The sequence below is a fragment of the Ursus americanus genome, chromosome 29, assembly GCF_024610735.1.
Source record: "Ursus americanus isolate L20-20 chromosome 29, mUrsAme1.1.p, whole genome shotgun sequence".
Taxonomy (NCBI): domain Eukaryota; kingdom Metazoa; phylum Chordata; class Mammalia; order Carnivora; family Ursidae; genus Ursus; species Ursus americanus.
In genome coordinates this window covers 13,366,627-13,386,142 of record NC_142155.1, presented here as the reverse complement: position 1 = coordinate 13,386,142, position 19,516 = coordinate 13,366,627, and the positions used below count along the sequence as shown (strand labels likewise).

The following is a 19,516-nucleotide window of genomic DNA, read 5'->3' as shown; positions in this document are numbered from 1 at the left end:
TCATGTGCAAAATAGGGATAGTGATCATCTGGCTACATATTATTCTGTTTTATGTCATTGGGAAAACCCTCTATGCTTCTTTCTTTTTTTTTTTAGACTTTCTGGATTATTCTTTGTATTTGGTTTTCTCTGTGACTTAGAATTGGCTTGTCAAACTAAAAGAAAACAATTAAGATTTGATGGGAATTGTATTGAGTATATTTATCAGTTCGGGAAAGACTGGCATTTATATGACACTGATTCTCCAATTCACTATATAATATATTTTTCCATTTAATCGTGTATAGTTTTGTGCCCTTTAATTAAATGTTATAATTTTCTACATGAAGCTCCTGCACATATTTGTTAAGTGTATTTGAGTTGTTTTATAGTTTCTATTGTCACTATGAATAGGACCTTTTCTTTCATATGATAATCTTTCCCTAGTGATTTTGTTTTGTAGGTGCAATTTCTTTTCTCAGTTTCTGAAGAACTTAGACTGTTTTTGAAATTTTTATTTTTCTGTTACCTCTATAGTCTCTCCTCACTCCCCCACTTTTTCTTTTCTTGGCCTTTTTTCTTTTTTTCATGTTGTAAGATTTTTTTCAATTATCTGAATATCATTGGCTGTATATTCATATGTAAAAGCAAGGCCCTAAAAAGTGACTTGAAGTTCTATATGGGTGGCTGGACTTAAGGAAAGGGAGATTTCACAGTATGTTAGTGAAGGATGAGCCAGCATATGAAGATTTTCTGCCTCTGGGGGTGAATTTAAATCTCTGACCTGCTGGCATTCTGGGAGCAGAAGTAAGGAGAAAATGAGAGGAGGGTGCTTAGGGTTTAATATTTATGCTTGTATCTGCCTTGTACACCTATCCATTAATGAGACTGGTGCTTGAGTTCAGAACCAACCCATTCAATTTTCCAGAGACTAAACCTCCCTATGACAGTACAGGACTTCACTGAGTTGGGGAGGAAACAGTTTCAGCTATTCTTTATATAGATTTTCAACCAGCCTCTCTCTCTTTCAGCCCCATGCAAAGTCCTCCTTCTGTTTCTGGTCCCTACTGTTTCCAAGTATTAAAAACTTCTGGGGAGCCTGGGTGGCTCAGTCGTTAAGCGTCTGCCTTCGGCTCAGGGAGTGATCCCAGGGTCCTGGGATTGAGCCCCACATAGGGCTCCTTGCTCCGCTGGAGCCTGCTTCTTCCTCTCCCACTCCCCCTGCTTGTGTTCCCTCTCTCACTGGCTGTCTCCCTCTGTCAAATAAATAAAATCTTTTAAAAAAAATTAAAATTAAAAAAAAATTAAAACTTCTGAAGGTCTATGGAGTGAATTGGGTCCATTACCATCAATATTTCCATCACTGCCTCCCATACTCTATAACCACTTAGGTGATAACGTTCTCTGTCACTCTAAGTCAGTTATGCCTTCTTCTCGCAACATCTGAATTGGCATCTTGAGTTCACTGTTGTCTACTGCCTATTCTTTTTCCTGTGGCTTAATAATTCGGTAATTTTAACATGGTTTGGGAGGGAGAAGAGAGATCAAGTTATCATAATTAATTAGACATCTTGTATTACATTTTCCAATGGATATGGATGGTGTATAGGCAAAATTAATTTTATATATTGATCTCAGTGTACAGGAAATGTAACTTTTATGCATTTATCTTGTATCTAGCCACTTAGTTGATTCTTTTTATTATTTCTAACAATTTACAAATAGATCTTGGGTTTTCCAATAAGGAGATATATTTCTTTTTTTCTAAGTTTTTATTTAAATTCCAGTTAACATACAGTATAGTATTAGTTTGGGGTATACAATTTACATATAACACCCAGTACTCATCACAACAAGTACACTCCTTAATCCCCATCACCTATTTAACCCCTCACCCACTTCCCCTCTGGTAACCATCAGTTTGTTCTGTATAATTTAGAGTCTGTTTCTTGGTTTGCCTCTCTCTCTTTTTTTCCCTATGATCATTTGCTTTGTTTCTTAAATTCCGTGTATGAGTGAAATCATATGGTATTTGTCTTTCTCTGACTGACTTATTTCGCTTAGTATAATACTCTTCAGCTCCATCCATGTCTTTGCAAATGGCAAGATTTCATTCTTTCTTATGGCTAAGTAATATTCCACTATATACCGCTTCTTCTTTATCCATTCATCAATTGATGGACATTTGGGATCCAGCAATTGCACTACTAGGTATTTACCCAAGGAATACAAAAATACTAATTCATAGGGGTACATGCACCCAGATGTTTATAGCAGCATTATCAACAATAGCCGAGTTATGGAAAGAGCCCAAATTTCCTGTGATTTTTCTGAGGGCAGCATATTAAGTCTTTCATTATAAACTTAGTTTTGACAGTTTATTCTTGTAGTTTTCTCAGTTTTTGTTTCACATACTTTGAAAAATTCTTTATTAGTTTCATAGAGATGTGTTCCTTTGGAAACTTCTTTATAACCTGCTTCTTTTATCAGCATGAAAAGTCCTTCATCTCTTTTAAAGCTTTTTTTCAGTATTAACATTGTGACACCTGATTTTTGCTTAGCATTTGCTTAATATAGCTCTTTTCATCTCTTTATTCCTAATCTTCCTGTGTCATGGGGTTTGAGGTATGTCTCATAAATACATTACTCGATTTTGATTTTTTTAATTCAGTCTAAAAGTTCTTAACTTTTAACTAATGAATTTAAAACATTCCCATTTCTATAATTTCTGATCTGTTTGGAATTATTTTTGTTATTTTTTTCATTTATCATATTTTCTAGTTTATTGTTGATCCTTTGCCTGTCTTTAGTTGGGCTGATAATTTTTTCTTTACTTCTATTTTTCCTCTACTATCTTATAAATACATTATTTGTTTCTACCTTTTATGGTTACCTTAACATTGTTAATATACATGTCCAAACATATTTTTCTAACATCTAGAGCTAATTAGTATCTCTAATATTCCTGAGAACAATAACAACCAAAAGGCTTAGCATACTTTTATTTTCTCCTGATCCTTTGAAACTTTTCTCTCACCTCTTAACCTTCATTTATATTATTTTGAATTTTATATTTGAGTGGTTATATTTTAAAAATTAAAATATGTATATTTAAGCCTTTAAATAAACATTTATGTAGATTTGATGTATTTGATTACTCTCTTTGCTATCCATTATGTCTTTTATCTCATTTCCCTCCTCCTGGATTTCTTCTTTTTTTTATTGGTTTATATTGTCTAGCAGTTCTTTCAGAGAGAATCCTGAGGTAGTAAACTTCAAAGTTCCTTTAATTCTAAAAATATCTTTATTTCTGCCTTTCAGTTGAATAATAGTTTTGGTGGGTGTAGAATTCTGTCTTCAAAGTTATTTTCCCTTAGAATGCTAAAGATATTATTCCACTGTCTTGTATCCTGTAGCTCACAGGAATCTGATGTCAATTTGAATCTTATTTCTTTGTCAGAGTCAAAAGAAAGATTACTTACAGCGTTTAAGTTTTTCTCTTTATTCTTGATGTTCACAAATTTCATCACAATATTTCGAGGGGTGTGTGTGTGTGTGTTTTGTGCGTGTGTGTGTGTTTTATCTTTGATTTATCTAACTTCAGCCCAGAGGATCTTTGAAGTTGTGAGAAGCTTTTCCATACTCTTTAAATGCTGCCTTTCCTTGAAATTTTCTCTATTTTTTCCATCTGAAAGTAGTTTCAAACAGATGTTAGAACTGTGTGTCATCCATGTATCTTAGTCCCCTACTTCCATGTCTTCATCTCTGCTTCTAATATCTTGCTTCGAGCTGGGGTATCCTTCAGTCTGCACTCATCTGTTTTGTTTTTCAGGCATTTCTCAGAGTCTCTACCATAGTTTATACTTCTCTTCTTTCCAGTTATTTTTTGAAATCTTTTTCTGTTGTCCCTAAGGATTTGGGGTAAATGGTATACATGAGGCTGACAGGTATGAACAGTGCTCAGTTTGTCAATTTAATACCCTTTCAAGTTTTGTAATATTTGTCAACAACACTCATCAGTTGGAAAGGACCAAATTGAGGTGCAGCAAGGCAGGTGTAGCAGAAGAATTGAATGATGTGCTTGAGGTACTAGTGAGTCTCAGGTTTGAAATGGCAAGCTGTCAAGACCCAGCTGTTGTGTTGTGACACCTGGTGGCTCAGTCAGTTGAGTATCTGCCTTCAGCTCAGGTCATGAACCCAGGGTTCTGGGATCGAGTCCTGCATCAGGCTCCTTGCTCAGTGGGGAGTCTGCTTCTCCCTCTGCCTTCTCTACCTGCTTGTGCTCTCTCTCTCTCTCTCTGTTATTCACTTTCTCTCTCTGACCAAAAAAAAAAGTTTCTGCTATCATGGGAGTCAAAAGTGGACACACGGGTGAATAAGGAGAAGCTGTAAACCTGAAGGTCATGACAGTGGGTCCAGTAGTCGGAAAATTGAACAAATGACAAGATGTAAACCTGTTTATAGAAAAAGTGAATCAGAGTTTGAGATTTAGAAGTGTAAAATCTCTAGTACTGAGGGGTTCCAAGGGATGGTTGATCTTCATGGGTTGCCGATATGGGATTTAGGTTATGTGAATGTTAGAATGGCCACTGTTGTGGAAACTGAGATGACAGATGTGGAAAATAAAAGTGTTAATTTGAAAATCACTATTATAAAAGTTGTATTTTTAAAAGACAGCTTAACAAATATATCAGTAGAAAAATCATGTATGTTTCATTATGTAGAGTCTGATTTTATACTGGTTCTTCATATGATAATGAGGCAAAATGTATCTTTATTTTTTAGAAACATATATTTTGTTATACTCTTCATGTAAGATTAGTTTTGTGACTTTAGACCACTTTAGTCCATATATACACATTCTTTAGGTTGACACAGTTTTCCTTCTTAGTTAGAGCACTTTCTGGATATATATGACTATTCATCTCATCATAGTATAATGCTATTGCTCATAGAAATGGTTCTTACTTCTCTAGATTCTATACTTTTTTCCACACATTATGGCCATATTCTTGTCCAGAGAGACGTGAATTATCGATATAAATGTCAGTAGCCCCAAATTACATGTATTTCGATTTGTATTAGAATTGAAGTACATATCAGAAAGTCCCAAGGCAACAAACATAATAAAGAGCAAATTAAAAGTCTCTGTATTGACACGTTGAGCATTTTATTATTTCTTATAAAATTGCAATGCATCCAGTACTTAGCATTTAACATTTCAACTTTTTTACATTGTTTTATATAACTTTATACTGATAGTTTAAAAATGGAGAAGGAATAATTTTGCTAGCACGTACAATTAAGATGAGACAAACTGGTGGAAGGAAATGACAGGTGAATTAGAAAGTGTAACTAGTCTTCAGGTATTAAAGGGAACAGTTATCTTTGAAATTCAAATTGGGATCAGGAACTGCAGATTAGGGGTGAGCAAAGTAGTCAGCTGCAGATATTTAAACCTTAACATTAAAGAAAACTCTCAATGTCTCAAGTATAGGAGGAATCACAGTTGGTTAAATCTACATTATGCCTGAAGCAGGAATAAAGGTATGAAGAAGAGGGTTTTAGAAATCCATGACTTTCTCATACTGAAAGTTGCCATCTTTGTGAGAATAAGTCTAAGTAACTAAGTATATTTAAGTGCTACATGAAACAAGGAATCACATGCCAAAAACCAGTAACACTTTTTTTTAATACTATTTTTAAAATGATAATGATGGTCGTAATCAGTTGAAGCACATGCCATATGCCTGGCACAGTGCTACTCAGCTTCTGGACATTATCTCTGAACATTTCAAAAGACCTGGTGAGATAAACATGGTAAAGTTCTTTTTATAGGATGAAAAGAACTAAAAAGCTGAATTAACATCTGGTGAATTTCAACAGAATAAACAAATAATAGGAATAATTTGAGCCAAAATTTTAAAAAAGATATTCTGCGTTAGCAGTATACTGGAGTGGAGGTGGGAGGATGAGTGTTGTACTTTTATTTCTCTGTTAATGAGTTTTTATTATTTTTTTTTTTCTAGTTCTAGGTTTGCTCTTTTCAATTTCTGGAAGTAGCAAGGTGGAGACGGACAGAGGAAGAGAGTAGTTTAGTTACTGGTTCTGACTGATGAAGACTTGCATTTGAACAAGATGTACACAAAGACATTAGACCAGTAGTGAAATAAGTAGCCGCCCTCCCCAAAGTGAAGCGGCTCACCTTCACGGAAGAGTCACAAGGAACGAATGGTGGCACTCTTCCAGAATGAAGAAGTTGCCTAAAGTAAAATACCTGTGAAATCATGGCTGTGTACTGCCAGTGACTCAATTAACTTTTCAAAATGATTTGATTAGGACACACATTGTAATGTAATAATACTGAACAATGTATTAAGGACTTTAAAATACATATGTTATTTTTGTACTAGGCTACTAGCCAAATCCCATTTTATACTTTGGTCTTACACGAGGAATATCACACTGGTACAAAAGCAATTTTTCCTTTTGGATAGCTGTTGGGATGTAATCTTCACATCACTACAGATAAAACAACAAAGAATTATCAGGTAAAATGGAAGGATAAAGAATGTAGCCCAAAGAATTATGCAAGATGTCGGTAACTTAAATTAAACCAAAGGTAGGACCATTCCCATAATTACATTTCAGGAAAAAAAATTCAAGTAAAGTAGTAAGTAGTAATTGTAATGTCCCTTGGGATTTAATTTACATTCAGGCTTCTCCTCATAAAAAATTGAACATGCAGATGGAATTAGGACTTATTTTTTTTTCTATCATAGATATTGTATACAGCGTGAAGACTGCGGGGTTCCTAATTTCTGTAAATAATTACTCTGTCACACAGGAGAGGTAGATATTTGAAATAAAAGCGATGCGTTGAAGATTAACAATCCCCTGGAGTACACCTGATCCCCCCCCACCACCACCACCGTATTCAGTGTGAGTCTTCTTTGTTTCCACAGAGCATCTGCACAACCACCACAGCATTTTTGCACTTTTTCTTCCTGGCTTCATTCTGTTGGGTTTTGACTGAGGCGTGGCAGTCATATATGGCCGTAACTGGAAAAATTAGGACACGGCTTATAAGGAAACGTTTTTTGTGCCTTGGATGGGGTAAGCATTTTTATATACCCTTTCATGCTCTTATTAAGATGACTTTGAACACATAATGAAGCAGTAAAGTGTGATTATCCCCAGGCTACTTTTCTTTGTGTCCAATTTGATATACAGAAGTGGAAATATATGAAGCTGGTCATTTTTTAACATTCTTTGGACATTTGGAGCTTTAAAAAGAAGTAAATACTGGATGACCACATAACCAGTCAGTTAAGCAATGGTGTAAGAGGAATCCTGGGACAGCTACAGGCAGAAAAGCAAAGTGTTCTCTGCTAATATGTCCTGAAAACGCAAAATGTTCTAAAATGTTCAGGGCTCAAAACAGGTACTCGTCATGTCCACCAGTCATGTACTTCCCATAAGAAAACTTCGAGAAGTCCGTTCCAAGAGAGTTCAAAGCAATTAAGGACTACAGCTATTCATGTCACAGGAAGAAAGTCATGTAGTGAATGCATGAAACCTCACAGCTAGTCAGAGGATCCTCAAAGGAGAAACAGAATTGTTGACAGACAGAGAATTAATTAATTATTTGCTTATCTTTATTAGGAAAATTTTCTCTCAAGTTGCCTTACAAAATGGATGTCTTAAAGATCTGTGTTTTTCATAAGGCCAATTCTAATATTTAATTAGAATTAATTAGCTTAATTTAATTAGAAATAATTAGTTTAATTTAAGAAAATAGTTTCAGAAAACCTCAGGATTTTGTCATGTTTGCCTTTGAGTTTCGAAAGACTTGAATTTAAAAAAAATGGGGAATTTTGGGCCAAATATACAACAAGTACCTAACGTACCAGAAGACTAGAGAATAGGATGTTTTATGGCGTCTGAAAAATTACAAGTAACAGAAAATTTTAAAAAATTACAATAACAGAATAATTCATACTGGAAAAGGTGGGATCCAGATCACTTAAGATTATCCATCAGGTTTCAGCAAGATGTGTGATTAACATAGGGCTCTTGGCACAGGCAAGTGGGAAAGCCATTAAGAAGAAATTGGAGAATGTATTCTGTTTACACTTTCATAAAACTTTTGTCTGGATTTCATGTCAAAGACCTTATAAAGATAGACTGGTATTGAATCAGGGAACACTTTTGTCGTGAATTAGTGCCATAGATCCAAGAAATATAGAATCCAGGTAAGTGACTTCCCCTAAGTATAAAGAATGGTAATTTTCGGGATTGGTAACTAGCTTATTTAATAACGTCGTTACCAAAGATCTTGAGGAGAGGACTCACAGCTGCTCTCCAAGTTTACAGATAATTTTAAACTACTCTGGGTAGCAAAAAAGCTAAGCCGATGGTGCTAGACTATCAGGAAGTCTGAGTTGGCAGATTAGTGGTGTATGAATTTCATTACAGCAAAGTACAACATAATAAATTCAGAAAAAAATCTAAATTGTACGGAATGAAGATTATTAATGCTTTAACTATGCCCGGGAGAGAATTTTTTCTAATGAACTCTGTCTAATCAATCAAAAAGTCAAATATATATATATATATATATATATATATTCATGTGTGTATACAGGGTGGGGGAGACATATCTTTTTAAAATATGATGCGTCCCTCTGAGATGATCCTCACAGTTTTTGTCATTAAACCTCATGAAGGGCTACGATGTCACCTGAAAAGACTCACAGAAGAGAATAGCAGGAAGGAGGGGAGGAAGGAAGATGGGTGAAAGGACTCAAGAAGGTGATTAGATGATGGGTTTTTCTACCTGAAAAGGCAAACATCAACTTCCTGAAAAGAAGTCATGATCAAAATTTAAAAAAAAAAGAAAATAATTAAACAGGATAGATTAGACTGAGCTCTGTTCACCAAAACACAGGGACGTTCCACTGAACTTGAGTAAGGATAGTGTGACTCATATAAATATAAACTAAGAGATGTTCGGTCAGTATTGGTGCAGGTATGCAGGCAATTGAATTCTAAGAGGGACTAAGCAATGTGTGGAGAGATACCTACCTAGAAGTCCATGAAGAGAAACTGTCATATATTTTCTGAACTTCGTTCAGGATTGTTAAAAGGAAGATAATCAGGAGGCCCCAAAATTAATTCCTTAGGGCCCTTAACCTTGATCCTACATTCCTGTTATTCTAAGTAAATCATAAGGAAAGAATTATGTGATATGATTTATTTTTTTCTCTTATGTAAGTACAACTTGATGAGAATCAATATGGGGCAAACTGAATGTTCCACTCTTCTGTGATTTCCAGCACAGCACAATATCCATTTTTTGCCTTTCTGATTTTATAACTGTAAATTTCCTTTATAACAGTGTAAACCCCTAGGGAAAAAATAACTTAAAAGATATACTAAATCTCTGTTATTAGTTTCCTTTAAGCCCATGTCAAACGTGGTGGTAACCTAGCAACATTAGGGAAGTACACTGAGTTAAAAGACCAGCTGTCGCTTTCATATTTTTGTACTTGAAAGAAATTTTATAAGGGAAACATACTTTATGAAAGACTTAATGCAAAGGTAGTTGCTCCAATGTAAGCATTTTTAGTCTGTCCGAGCTTTTCTTGAGCCGGAGTGCACAGTGGTTACGGCTGAATGTGAAGTGTGACAATGCTTTTCTTGCAGGTTTACCAGCGTTAGTAGTGGCCACATCAGTAGGCTTCACAAGGACGAAAGGATATGGCACTGATCACTAGTAAGTCCATCCACAGTGATAAATCATGCTTATAATTAAGTAAATCATCATCTCTGCGTCATTAGTCTTGGTTGGCACTGCTGATGGCTTGCATTTTGTCACTGAGTCATTAACGATGGTAGAAATCGCATCAGTGTGGAATGGTGTAAAGTAGCTTAAATGCACAGGCGTTAGGAAGTAAATGCCAAAGCCCTCTGCAGAATCCTTGTTTCGGTTTCCCATTGCTTCATAAGACCAGTGCGTTTCAACAGGTCCCAGTGTCTACTTTGTGTGTTTTAGAATGGGACCAACCTTGGCGTTTACCTTTTAATATATGCTCTGATCTGAGCTTCTGATTTCACTGATGAGAATATATGTCGGTATCAACCAAGTTGTGTCATGTTAGTCCAAGTTTTGTTGCTCTGTTAAGGTAATACAAAAATGTACACATCAGGGGAATCAGTAGAGTACATGGTAGAAAACGCCTCGGCTATGGGAGAAATTAGAGGGAAGAAAGAGGGTTATGGTATCAGCCCATCCTAATCACAGCTGTAATACTGATAAATTCTGTGAGAGAATTTACAAGTAAGGTTTATGTTTAACATTTAAAATGTAAAACAACACGCTTTCATATTTTACTTCATCTGCTCTTTGAAGCTGAGGAGGCAGTTGAGAAATAGAGAAAGATGTGCACATCTTATTAGAAGCATAAAGTTTTAAGTGAGATTTTCTGTTCGTCTTCAGGTTTGAGATAGGGATTACTGCTAATTAGACCTTCCGGTGGGATCGTCCAAATGAACATTGGGCCAAGAGACATCATGTCACCTGCCCATCCAAAAGAAATTTCCAAAGAATTTAAAGAACTCGTGTCATTAGAACACTTGTTTTTCTTCTGCAATCTGAATTATGAACACACAACCAGGAAAAACTCCCTGATGGTCCGTGTTGTAGAGTAGTGCTTACTTCAGCCCTGTTACCTTCAAGCCATTGCTTCTCACAACAGTAGGACTCTTTGGGTATTAACCCAGTATTTGAAAGGCACTGTATTGGGGATGTAGAAAAACACAGGATTATGGGTGATATGGTACAACTTTCAAGGAGTTTATGATTAAGACGGAATACAACATAATGAGTGACGTATCAGTGTGAAGCTCACCTCCCACAAAAATGTGGTAGAAATGTAGTGGCAGTGTGAGAGACACTGACTGCAGTGTGGCATCAGACTAAAGGCATTTTCTCCAGGTATTTTAGTTAAAAAGTACATATTAAATTATCAACCCCAAAGTGGGAAAGTAGAATTTTATCTGACCACTCCTGTGGAGAAGAGAAATAAGTAAGTGCAGACTTTGAGTACACACATACATACAGGCACGTTTGTGTCATGAATACATTGATACATGTATTGGCATATATGTGTGGGTAAGTGTGTGTGTGTATAATTACTAGATTAAAATTTTTAATTAAGGTATGATTTATGCAGACTAACATTCACCCTGTTCAGTGTATAGTTCTGTGAGGTTTAACAAATGCCTAAGTCAGGTAACCACCACCACAACGAATATAGAAAAGTTTATTCTTAGAACAGATAGAGAACAGTTATTATTAATTGTTGTTAATTTTGGAGGCAGCATGTTGATTCTGTGGACCTAGAAGTAATATTGACAGGGTCAAATGCCAAAAACAGGTGCATGAATAGTGGGCATGACTCATTGCATCAGCAGAGATAAAACATTTCCTGGCTTTTTCCTTCTATTGACTCTCCTGGACCATGCACACGCAGATGGACCCCCTTGCAAAGCCTCCAGGGTCAAGCCCCATGTCTGCTTCTAGCCCTCTGCTGTGAGAAGACAAACGTTCTTCCTCAAATGGGTTACCATGTCTCTACCATGTCTCAAGCAATGTAACCCTGAATCTCTTGGCGAACTGAGTAATTGAAATAAACACAGCTGCACTTATTTTTATTCAAAAGCTCATCTTTAGTGAATTTGCTTAGTAGGCTGGGGCAAAAGTAAAATCAGAAGGAAAATAAATAGAAAATATAGATTATCCATTCCCTGCAATGATGGCTTTTAAACCAATTTCTCCCAATATCTCAGTGGCCTCAAGGAAGAACCCATAAATGACATATGCAAGACTCTAAAAGCATGCTGTTCTTGCTTAAAAGAGTATTTGAAAATTTTCATAATGGATATAAAGCAGCATTTTACAAAACTTACGTAATAGTCACCTTTGTACGGAAAGTCAATATAAAAATCTCACCGCAAGAGTACTTTGTCTAAAATGGTTTAGCTGCCTGAGAGTAAGGCCTTATAATAAAGGTTTCTTTTCTGTGAAAGGTATATAGTATTTCTCACCCATGAAATGCTCTAATTTTAGCTTTTTTCCACATCTCCTCATGCGTTTTTAATTACAAGCCTTTGAAATGTGCCAGAATTCAAACGTTAAGTACATAATTCAAGTAATTTGTGTCATCCTTGAGTGGTTTAACACTTATCACTAATTTTTGTTAGTTTTTATCTGATGTTATTTTAGCTGCTGGCTCTCTCTTGAAGGAGGACTGCTCTACGCATTCGTTGGACCTGCAGCCGCTGTTGTCCTGGTAAACATCACCATCCGCTTCTTTTGTTTTCTTAGCCAAGAAGGACTACTTCGCTTCAATTAGAGTGACGGTTTTGTATTTGTTGCGTTGAAGTTTTAAAGTTCAGTGTCTTGTTAATTATCAGTTATTACTTAAATTTGAATACCAACTGCTGTTTAGTCCTCTATTACTCTAAAGTATTCTTAATTTGAAGACCAAAGACTATTAAACATGGGAGTATGGGATTTCTCTTACAGTAATTTCACATTTGTGAAGAAGGTCAAGTAAGTTTCAAGAAATTCTTCCCCATTAATGTACCAAGTTTATTATCCTATCACCTCACACTATTCTGTATGATGGACATCGTTGTTAACGATCTCTTAATCTTGATAAGCACGGCCTGCTGTCAAATATCAACACGAAAATACATGTGCAGATGTCAGAGTTTCTCAGCATCAGTGCCACCGACGCTTTGGACAAGCTATTTCTTTGTTGTGGGGCTGTCCTCTCTATTTTCGGATGTTCAGCAGCATCCCCGAGCTCTCCCTACTAGACACCAGTAGGAACGTCAAGTTGGTAAAAATAAAAAATGTCTCTAGACATTGCCCAATATTCCCTGTGGACAAAAATCACCCCCAGTTGAGAGCCCCTGCCATATTTTATGCATAAGGATTTAAGGTGTTTCCTTTTGGAATCATGGGAACCTGAAAATTTTCTACCAATTGGCCTGTCTTTCCCTCACTCTGATATTATTCATTGCAAATCTTTCTTGCCTAATAAATCCTTAAATGAAAATGCAAGGGGGAAAAATGGTCTGAATTAAATACAAAGATCCACATTGCTGTGCAATTAGAGTTCTAATTGGAAAATCACCCTTTGGTCTCTTGAACAATTCATTAAACTAGAAGCTAGCCATATCTTTCTTAATAACTATATGACTTTTTCTTTCTTTAAAGTTTGCTCTCCCTCCTCTAAACTATGACAGGGAGCAGAAACTGTGCATGATTCACAAGAAAAAAATCTAGGCATGAGTGTTAGAGAAGAGCATAGGGAAATTGAAACTATTAGACACATTTTTGTCTGCTGCATTGAATTCTTACTTAATCAACATAATTATTTCCCTGAGCTACTAAGTTAATATACATATAACCCTAAAATGGAGAAACAAAGAGGATGTGTGTAATTGAAAAACCAAAGTATGGTCTTTGGAGTAGTGATGGATTCCCTCATGATTAAATTGTAGATTAATAGAGTCCACGGAATACACTTTTTTTCTCTTAGTTCGTATAATGAGGAATGTGGAGATGAGTAAGTCTTTCTTTCGATCAGGTGGTATCTTGCCAGGGAACCTCTGAAGAGTGACAACTCCTAAGTCTCTACCTAACAGCTGCTTTGGATCTTCCTTATACCAGAAGTTAAACAGATTTCAGCTCTATATTTCATCTGGCCAGTGTGCTGGGGAAATGGAATTTTTTCTTTCTTTCTTTTTTTTTTTTTTTTTTTTACACTAGCCATCCTGTTTAATTTAAAACAGATTTTTGTGAACTGCTGGTTTCAATGTAAAGGCTTCACCATTTGCATTGGGGGATGCACCGGGATTCTGTTGATCATGGAGGGTAAGGGTCAGGAAGGCAAAAGGAAGAAAATATTTTTCCTTGATGATCTTGGTTTCCGCGTTGGACTGGATTCCTTTATCAGGAAGTGCTGGTAGGTTAGAGAACTGTGGGCACTCATCATAATAAGCTGCTACAAATAGACCGCAGCTATCTCTACAGCTTTTTACAATTTTACTTGAGAAAGAAAAATATGTGTGATTTCATTTCAGATGTTTTATGCAAAAGACCTTTTAAGTGAGAATAAGAGAGTCTCAGAAAATGCTGAGAAGTGTTCGGTAGAGCACATCATAAGAACTGGTGTTAGTGTCCGTCTCTTAAAGGATTCTGGCGAGTTGAATAGGCTTTCCTCTTTGTCTAGAGAAGCGTCCTTCATCAAAATGTGCTCCACCCACGGGAGAAACAGCTGCACAGTCTGAGGAATGTAGGCATTTTGTTCTCCTTGCTGGGGACAATGACACCTTAACACCTTTGGCTGCCAGGACTCAACCTAGTCTCACCGTGAGACTGAAAATCTTTTCACTCTCATAAGGGAAAACTCATTTGGCCAATTGATTTTAATCGGGGTGACTTAGAATGCCAGATTGGCATAGTAGGGCACCATTTAAAAGTTAGACAATTAGATGGTGATTTCCTCAGTGTTAACTGCAAAGCATGGAAATAAAATGTACTTAATGTTCTTTAAAACTTAAAAGTAACACACCGCTGTTAAATTGTTCTGTTCCGTGATGCACTTATAAAATACTTGATAGGTGCTTTATATCACTACCATTGTGAGTTCAGAATTTGGAAATGGTTATAAATTAATAAAAGAGGGTTTTCAGGAGAAAAGGGGACCTGATTCCCTTCAATATCATTGAAAGGTCAACCTTTGTTTCTGTTTGACAGGTCAACATGGTGATTGGCATTTTGGTATTTAATAAACTTGTTTCCAGAGATGGGATCCTAGATAAAAAGCTCAAACACAGAGCCGGGTAAGCTGCAATTGGTGGATTTTGAAGGTTCTTTACCAGTGAATCCCACATTCCAATTCCAGATTGCATTTTAACTGTGCCTTGAATTTCGTTCCTGAGGAACCAGTGTGTCTGGTAGATTCTGCCATTCAAGTTTTCAGTGTGCTGTTCTTAAGTAATGCGACCAATATCTAAAAATAATTTGAATGACCATTAAGAAAGTCTGGATTTGTTTGTGCATATTGCCTGTTTGTAAGATAAAAAGATGAAATGTTAAGGCTGGACTTAAAAAACTTTATTTTTCTTTTCAAGATTTTATTTAAATTCTAGTTAGTTAACACACAATGTAACATTGGTTTCAGGAGTAGAATTTAGTGATTCATCACTTAACATATAACACCCAGTGCTCATCACAAGTACCCTCCTTAATACCCATCACCTGGCTATGCCATCTCCCCTCTCCCCTCCCCTCCAGCAACCCTCAGTTTGTTCTCAATAGTTAAGAGTCTCTTAGGCTTTGCCTCTCTCTCTCTCTCTCTTTTTTTCCTTTCTTCCCCATGTCCGTTTGTTTTGTTTCTTAAATTCCACATATGAGTGAATTGGTATTTGTCTTTTCTCTGACTTAGTTTGCTTAGCATAATACACTTTAACTCCATCCATGTCATTGCAAATAGAGAGAGTGCATTCTCTTTATGGCTGAGTAGTATTCCGCTGTGTGTGTGTGTGTGTGTGTGTGTGTGTGTGTGTGTGTTCTTTATCCGTTCATCAGTTGACGGACATTTGGGCTCTTTCTATAATTTGGCTATTGTTGATAATGCTGCTTTAAACATTGGGTGCAGGTGCCCCTTTGAATCAATATGAAAATACTTATTTTTAGGTGAGCAAGGCCCCCTAGTTTGGATCACAAAGGAACAGGAGGGTAGACTGAACATGTCAGTGTGTGACACAACTGAATTAAGACAAGCAAACCGTACTAGCAAAAACACTACATTTTCTCTGATTAATTGTGTATTTCAGAAAATTTCTTCACATGAAATAATCACTTATGAAACATTATTCTTGTCATATATTTTCATTCTTTATGATGTTTTGACTATAACTTGCTAGGAAGACTTATTCATAATTTTCACTTGCACATTTTAACCACTTAAAAAATTTAGAAAAGCATCTCCTTTAATTTTACTGTCACTATGATATCACCACATTTAATGACTAATAACATTTCATAAGTGGGTTGATAGCTTTGTAAGGTTACATGGTCACCTCATCATATAAATTTGTAGGAATTTGGAAATATTAATGCTTTTGAATTTCCCTTTGTATCTTTTCTTATAAAAACTTTATAGCTTTCTCCTCTCTATTTAATTGTACTTTCATTCAAAACTTACTCTGCAATTGTTATTTCTTTAGTAACTTATTATTTAATAGTCACAATATTTGATCACTGACCAGTGAGAATTTTAAGTGTTTTATGTTTCTATAATCTATGTAATGATTTATATGGTAAGGTAATGTAGGTATTGTTTCCCCTTAAAAGACCAGTAAAATGGCATCAGGGAAATACAAATCAAAACCACAATGAGATACCACCTCACACCAGTCAGAATGGCTAAAATTAACAATTCAGGAAACGACTGATGTTGGCAAGGATGTGGAGAAAGGGGAATCCTCTTACACTGTTGGTGGGAATGCAAGCTGGTGCAACCACTCTGGAAAACAGTATGGAGCTTCCTCAAAAAGTTGAAAATAGAGCTACCATACGACCCAGCAACTGCACTATTGGGTATTGACCCCAGAGGTACAAATACAGTAATCCAAAGGGGCAGCTGCACCCCAATGTTTATAACAGCAATGTCCACAATAGTCAAACTGTGGAGAGAGCCCAGATATCCATTGACAGATGAATGGATAAAGAAGATGTGATACACACACACACAGACACACACAGACACACACACACAATGGAATACTATGCAGCCATCAAAAATGAAACCTTGCCATTTGCAATGACATAGATGGAACTAGAGGGTATTATGCTAAGTGAAATAAGTCAATCAAAGAAAGACAATTATTATATGATCTCACTGATATGTGGAATTTGAGAAACAAGGCCGAGGATCATAGGGAAGAGAGGAAAAAATGAAACAAGATGAAAACAGGGAGACAAACCATAAGGGGCTCTTAATCTCAGGAAACAAACTGAGGGTTGCTGGAGGGGTGGGGGGTGGAAGGATGGGGTGGCTGAGTGGTGGGCATTGGGGAGGGTATGTGTTGTGGGGAGTGCTGTGTATTTTGTAAGACTGATGAAGCACAGACCTGTACCCCTGAAACCAATAATATATTATGTGTTAATTAAAAATTTTAAAAAATAAAATTCAAAAAAAGACTAGTAAAATGCTCTGAATATAAAAATTTGATATCATTCATATCAAGCTTTAGAACTGCCATGGTGTAATAAAAACATCATTGGAGGTTCCTTCCAAAGGGGGACATCACTTCCCACTTAGAGACTTTTTTTTCACTTCAGATGAGTCTTCGTAGCATCTTCAACTAGGTAAACTTGAACTTGCACAGACACTGAGCTTTCTGTACCATTTGAACTTGAAGCTTTCACACTATTACTCTTGTTAGTCTGCCATGTATGGTTGGCATTGGAACAATAGCTTCAGTATTTCTGTCCAGATTAATCATGTAAGAATAAATTGATCATACTGAATATGGGGTATAGAAACTCGGTTCTGTCACTAGTGGCATAAACTTGTGTTTCTGTGTATATACACACACACAGACACACACACATATATTTCTTTAGTTGTAGGGATGGAAGTTTAGTGGTTAGGATAAAGCCTTGAGGTAAAAAATATTTTTAACAAAGCCATACTCAGTATCTAGCTCTGCAGTTTACTGACTGTGTGTGTTTTGAGCATGTTATTTTATTTTGTTATTCTGGAGTTCAGTCTTCTCACCTGTGAAATGGGGATAATAATTTTTGCCTCATCATAGAGTATATGAAATATAATGCGTACAGAGGATTCATTAGAATAGCCAATAGCAAGCACTCATTCAACAAATGGTGGCTATTGTTATGATGCATTAAATGAAGAAAATAGATTGTTTTCAAATGACCCTGACTTCTGTCAGTCAAGCATCTGTGATTCCGCCATTCATGACATTAAGGTCAAAAAAAGAGAGATGAGGTCATCAGAATGAGTATAATGCTAAGGATTTATTAAATTTGCAGTCGGTCTTTTTTTTCTCATTTAATCATATGTAATATCCAGTTTGATTCACATAGCTCTTTGTGGAAGATAACATACATTTAAGAGAAATGACAGAATTGTCACATTATGAATTTAGAAATTACCCACTTTAATCTGCATATTAATTTTAAAACATCTATTGATGAAAATATTAGAAGCTACATCTGTTTTACTGGCAAAATTGAGTCCGTGTTTTTCCAGTTCAAAGGTCTAAGTTGGAGAAATAGAAATGTTAATATGTGTTATAAAAGGAGAACACTGGTTACTGTTCAAAGCAGAAAAGAATTATCAACAAGTTAATGATCTAGGTTTTAAGAACTTTTTTCTATAGTATAAAATGGAATTTTTGCCTATGTATGTATAGATTGAAATTTGCTATTTTGAAGTGTGATTGAAGGAAATTTTTTAGAAGATAAGGTATCTGAAGCTATTTTTGGTTCGCAGAGAATCAGTGAGGACAGTCATAAAGATTTAGGTGAACAATAAATAATCAGAATTAACTAAAGAAACATTGAGCAAGAAGCTAATTAACTTAACAATTGATGTTCCTAATTATAAATATTGACCATTTCAGGTTGAAAACATCTAGATATCAAGTGTTTTTTTAAACATTGACCATTATTTAGAATCAATATATTCCTCTTCCCATTTTTTTGTTCCTGTTTCCTCCTTTTTATAATTATTAGAAACTGCCAAGCAATAGTTTATGTTCAGTAAATATTTATAAAAGAATGAGTGAATGAATATTTAAGAAATATACAATAGCTTGACAAGTTTTATAATACCCAAATTATATTGTTTTTCCAATACCTGAAATATACTTACCAAAGAGGGATTGATTGCAATTAATACATCTTATACAAAATAATTGGAAAGAATGAAAAGATAAAATGGCATATATATTCAAATATGAATATTTTACTTGTTAACAAATATCTCAAGCAGAATATTTCATTTTTTTCTCTTTTCTTGCAATGGAACTTTCTTATCTACTATTTTGAATTGCTTTATCTCGTCTACCTGAAGTTAAGGAAACTACCAGGGTGTTGTACAAATATCATGAGATTTTTTCCAAAGGGAAAGGGAGTATTTTCTTTTCAGGGAATTTTACATAGTATCAACAATGAACCAATCAGACAATTTTTTTCCCTAAGCAAAGGAAAAAGAAAATTAGGAAGGGAAGTTTGTAGACTCCAAGACCCTGCAGGAGTTAGACAGAATAACCTGGTGCCCTGCTAGATATGGCAACATTAGAACTTATGGGAAATTCAATTTTTTTTAACTGTTAGCATGTTTTATTTTATAGGTATATAATTTCCCCTGTAACAAAGAAATAAAATTTTATTTCCCATTGCAGCAACCCTGTTTAGTATTTA

At 35.6% G+C, this 19,516-nt stretch overlaps 1 protein-coding gene across 4 annotated transcripts in view; it reads left to right on the top strand.

The window, feature by feature from the left end:
- ADGRB3 (adhesion G protein-coupled receptor B3) overlaps nucleotides 1-19,516 on the top strand; it is a 696,748-nt gene that overhangs the window by 622,930 nt on the left and 54,302 nt on the right. For all 4 annotated transcript variants that reach the window (XM_045803249.2, XM_087856973.1, XM_087856972.1 and 1 more), the window contains 4 exons: nucleotides 6,945-7,095; nucleotides 9,688-9,757; nucleotides 12,269-12,335; nucleotides 14,816-14,901. In XM_045803249.2, coding sequence (XP_045659205.1) covers nucleotides 6,945-7,095; nucleotides 9,688-9,757; nucleotides 12,269-12,335; nucleotides 14,816-14,901 — 374 coding nt within the window. The remainder of the gene's footprint in view (nucleotides 1-6,944; nucleotides 7,096-9,687; nucleotides 9,758-12,268; nucleotides 12,336-14,815; nucleotides 14,902-19,516) is intronic.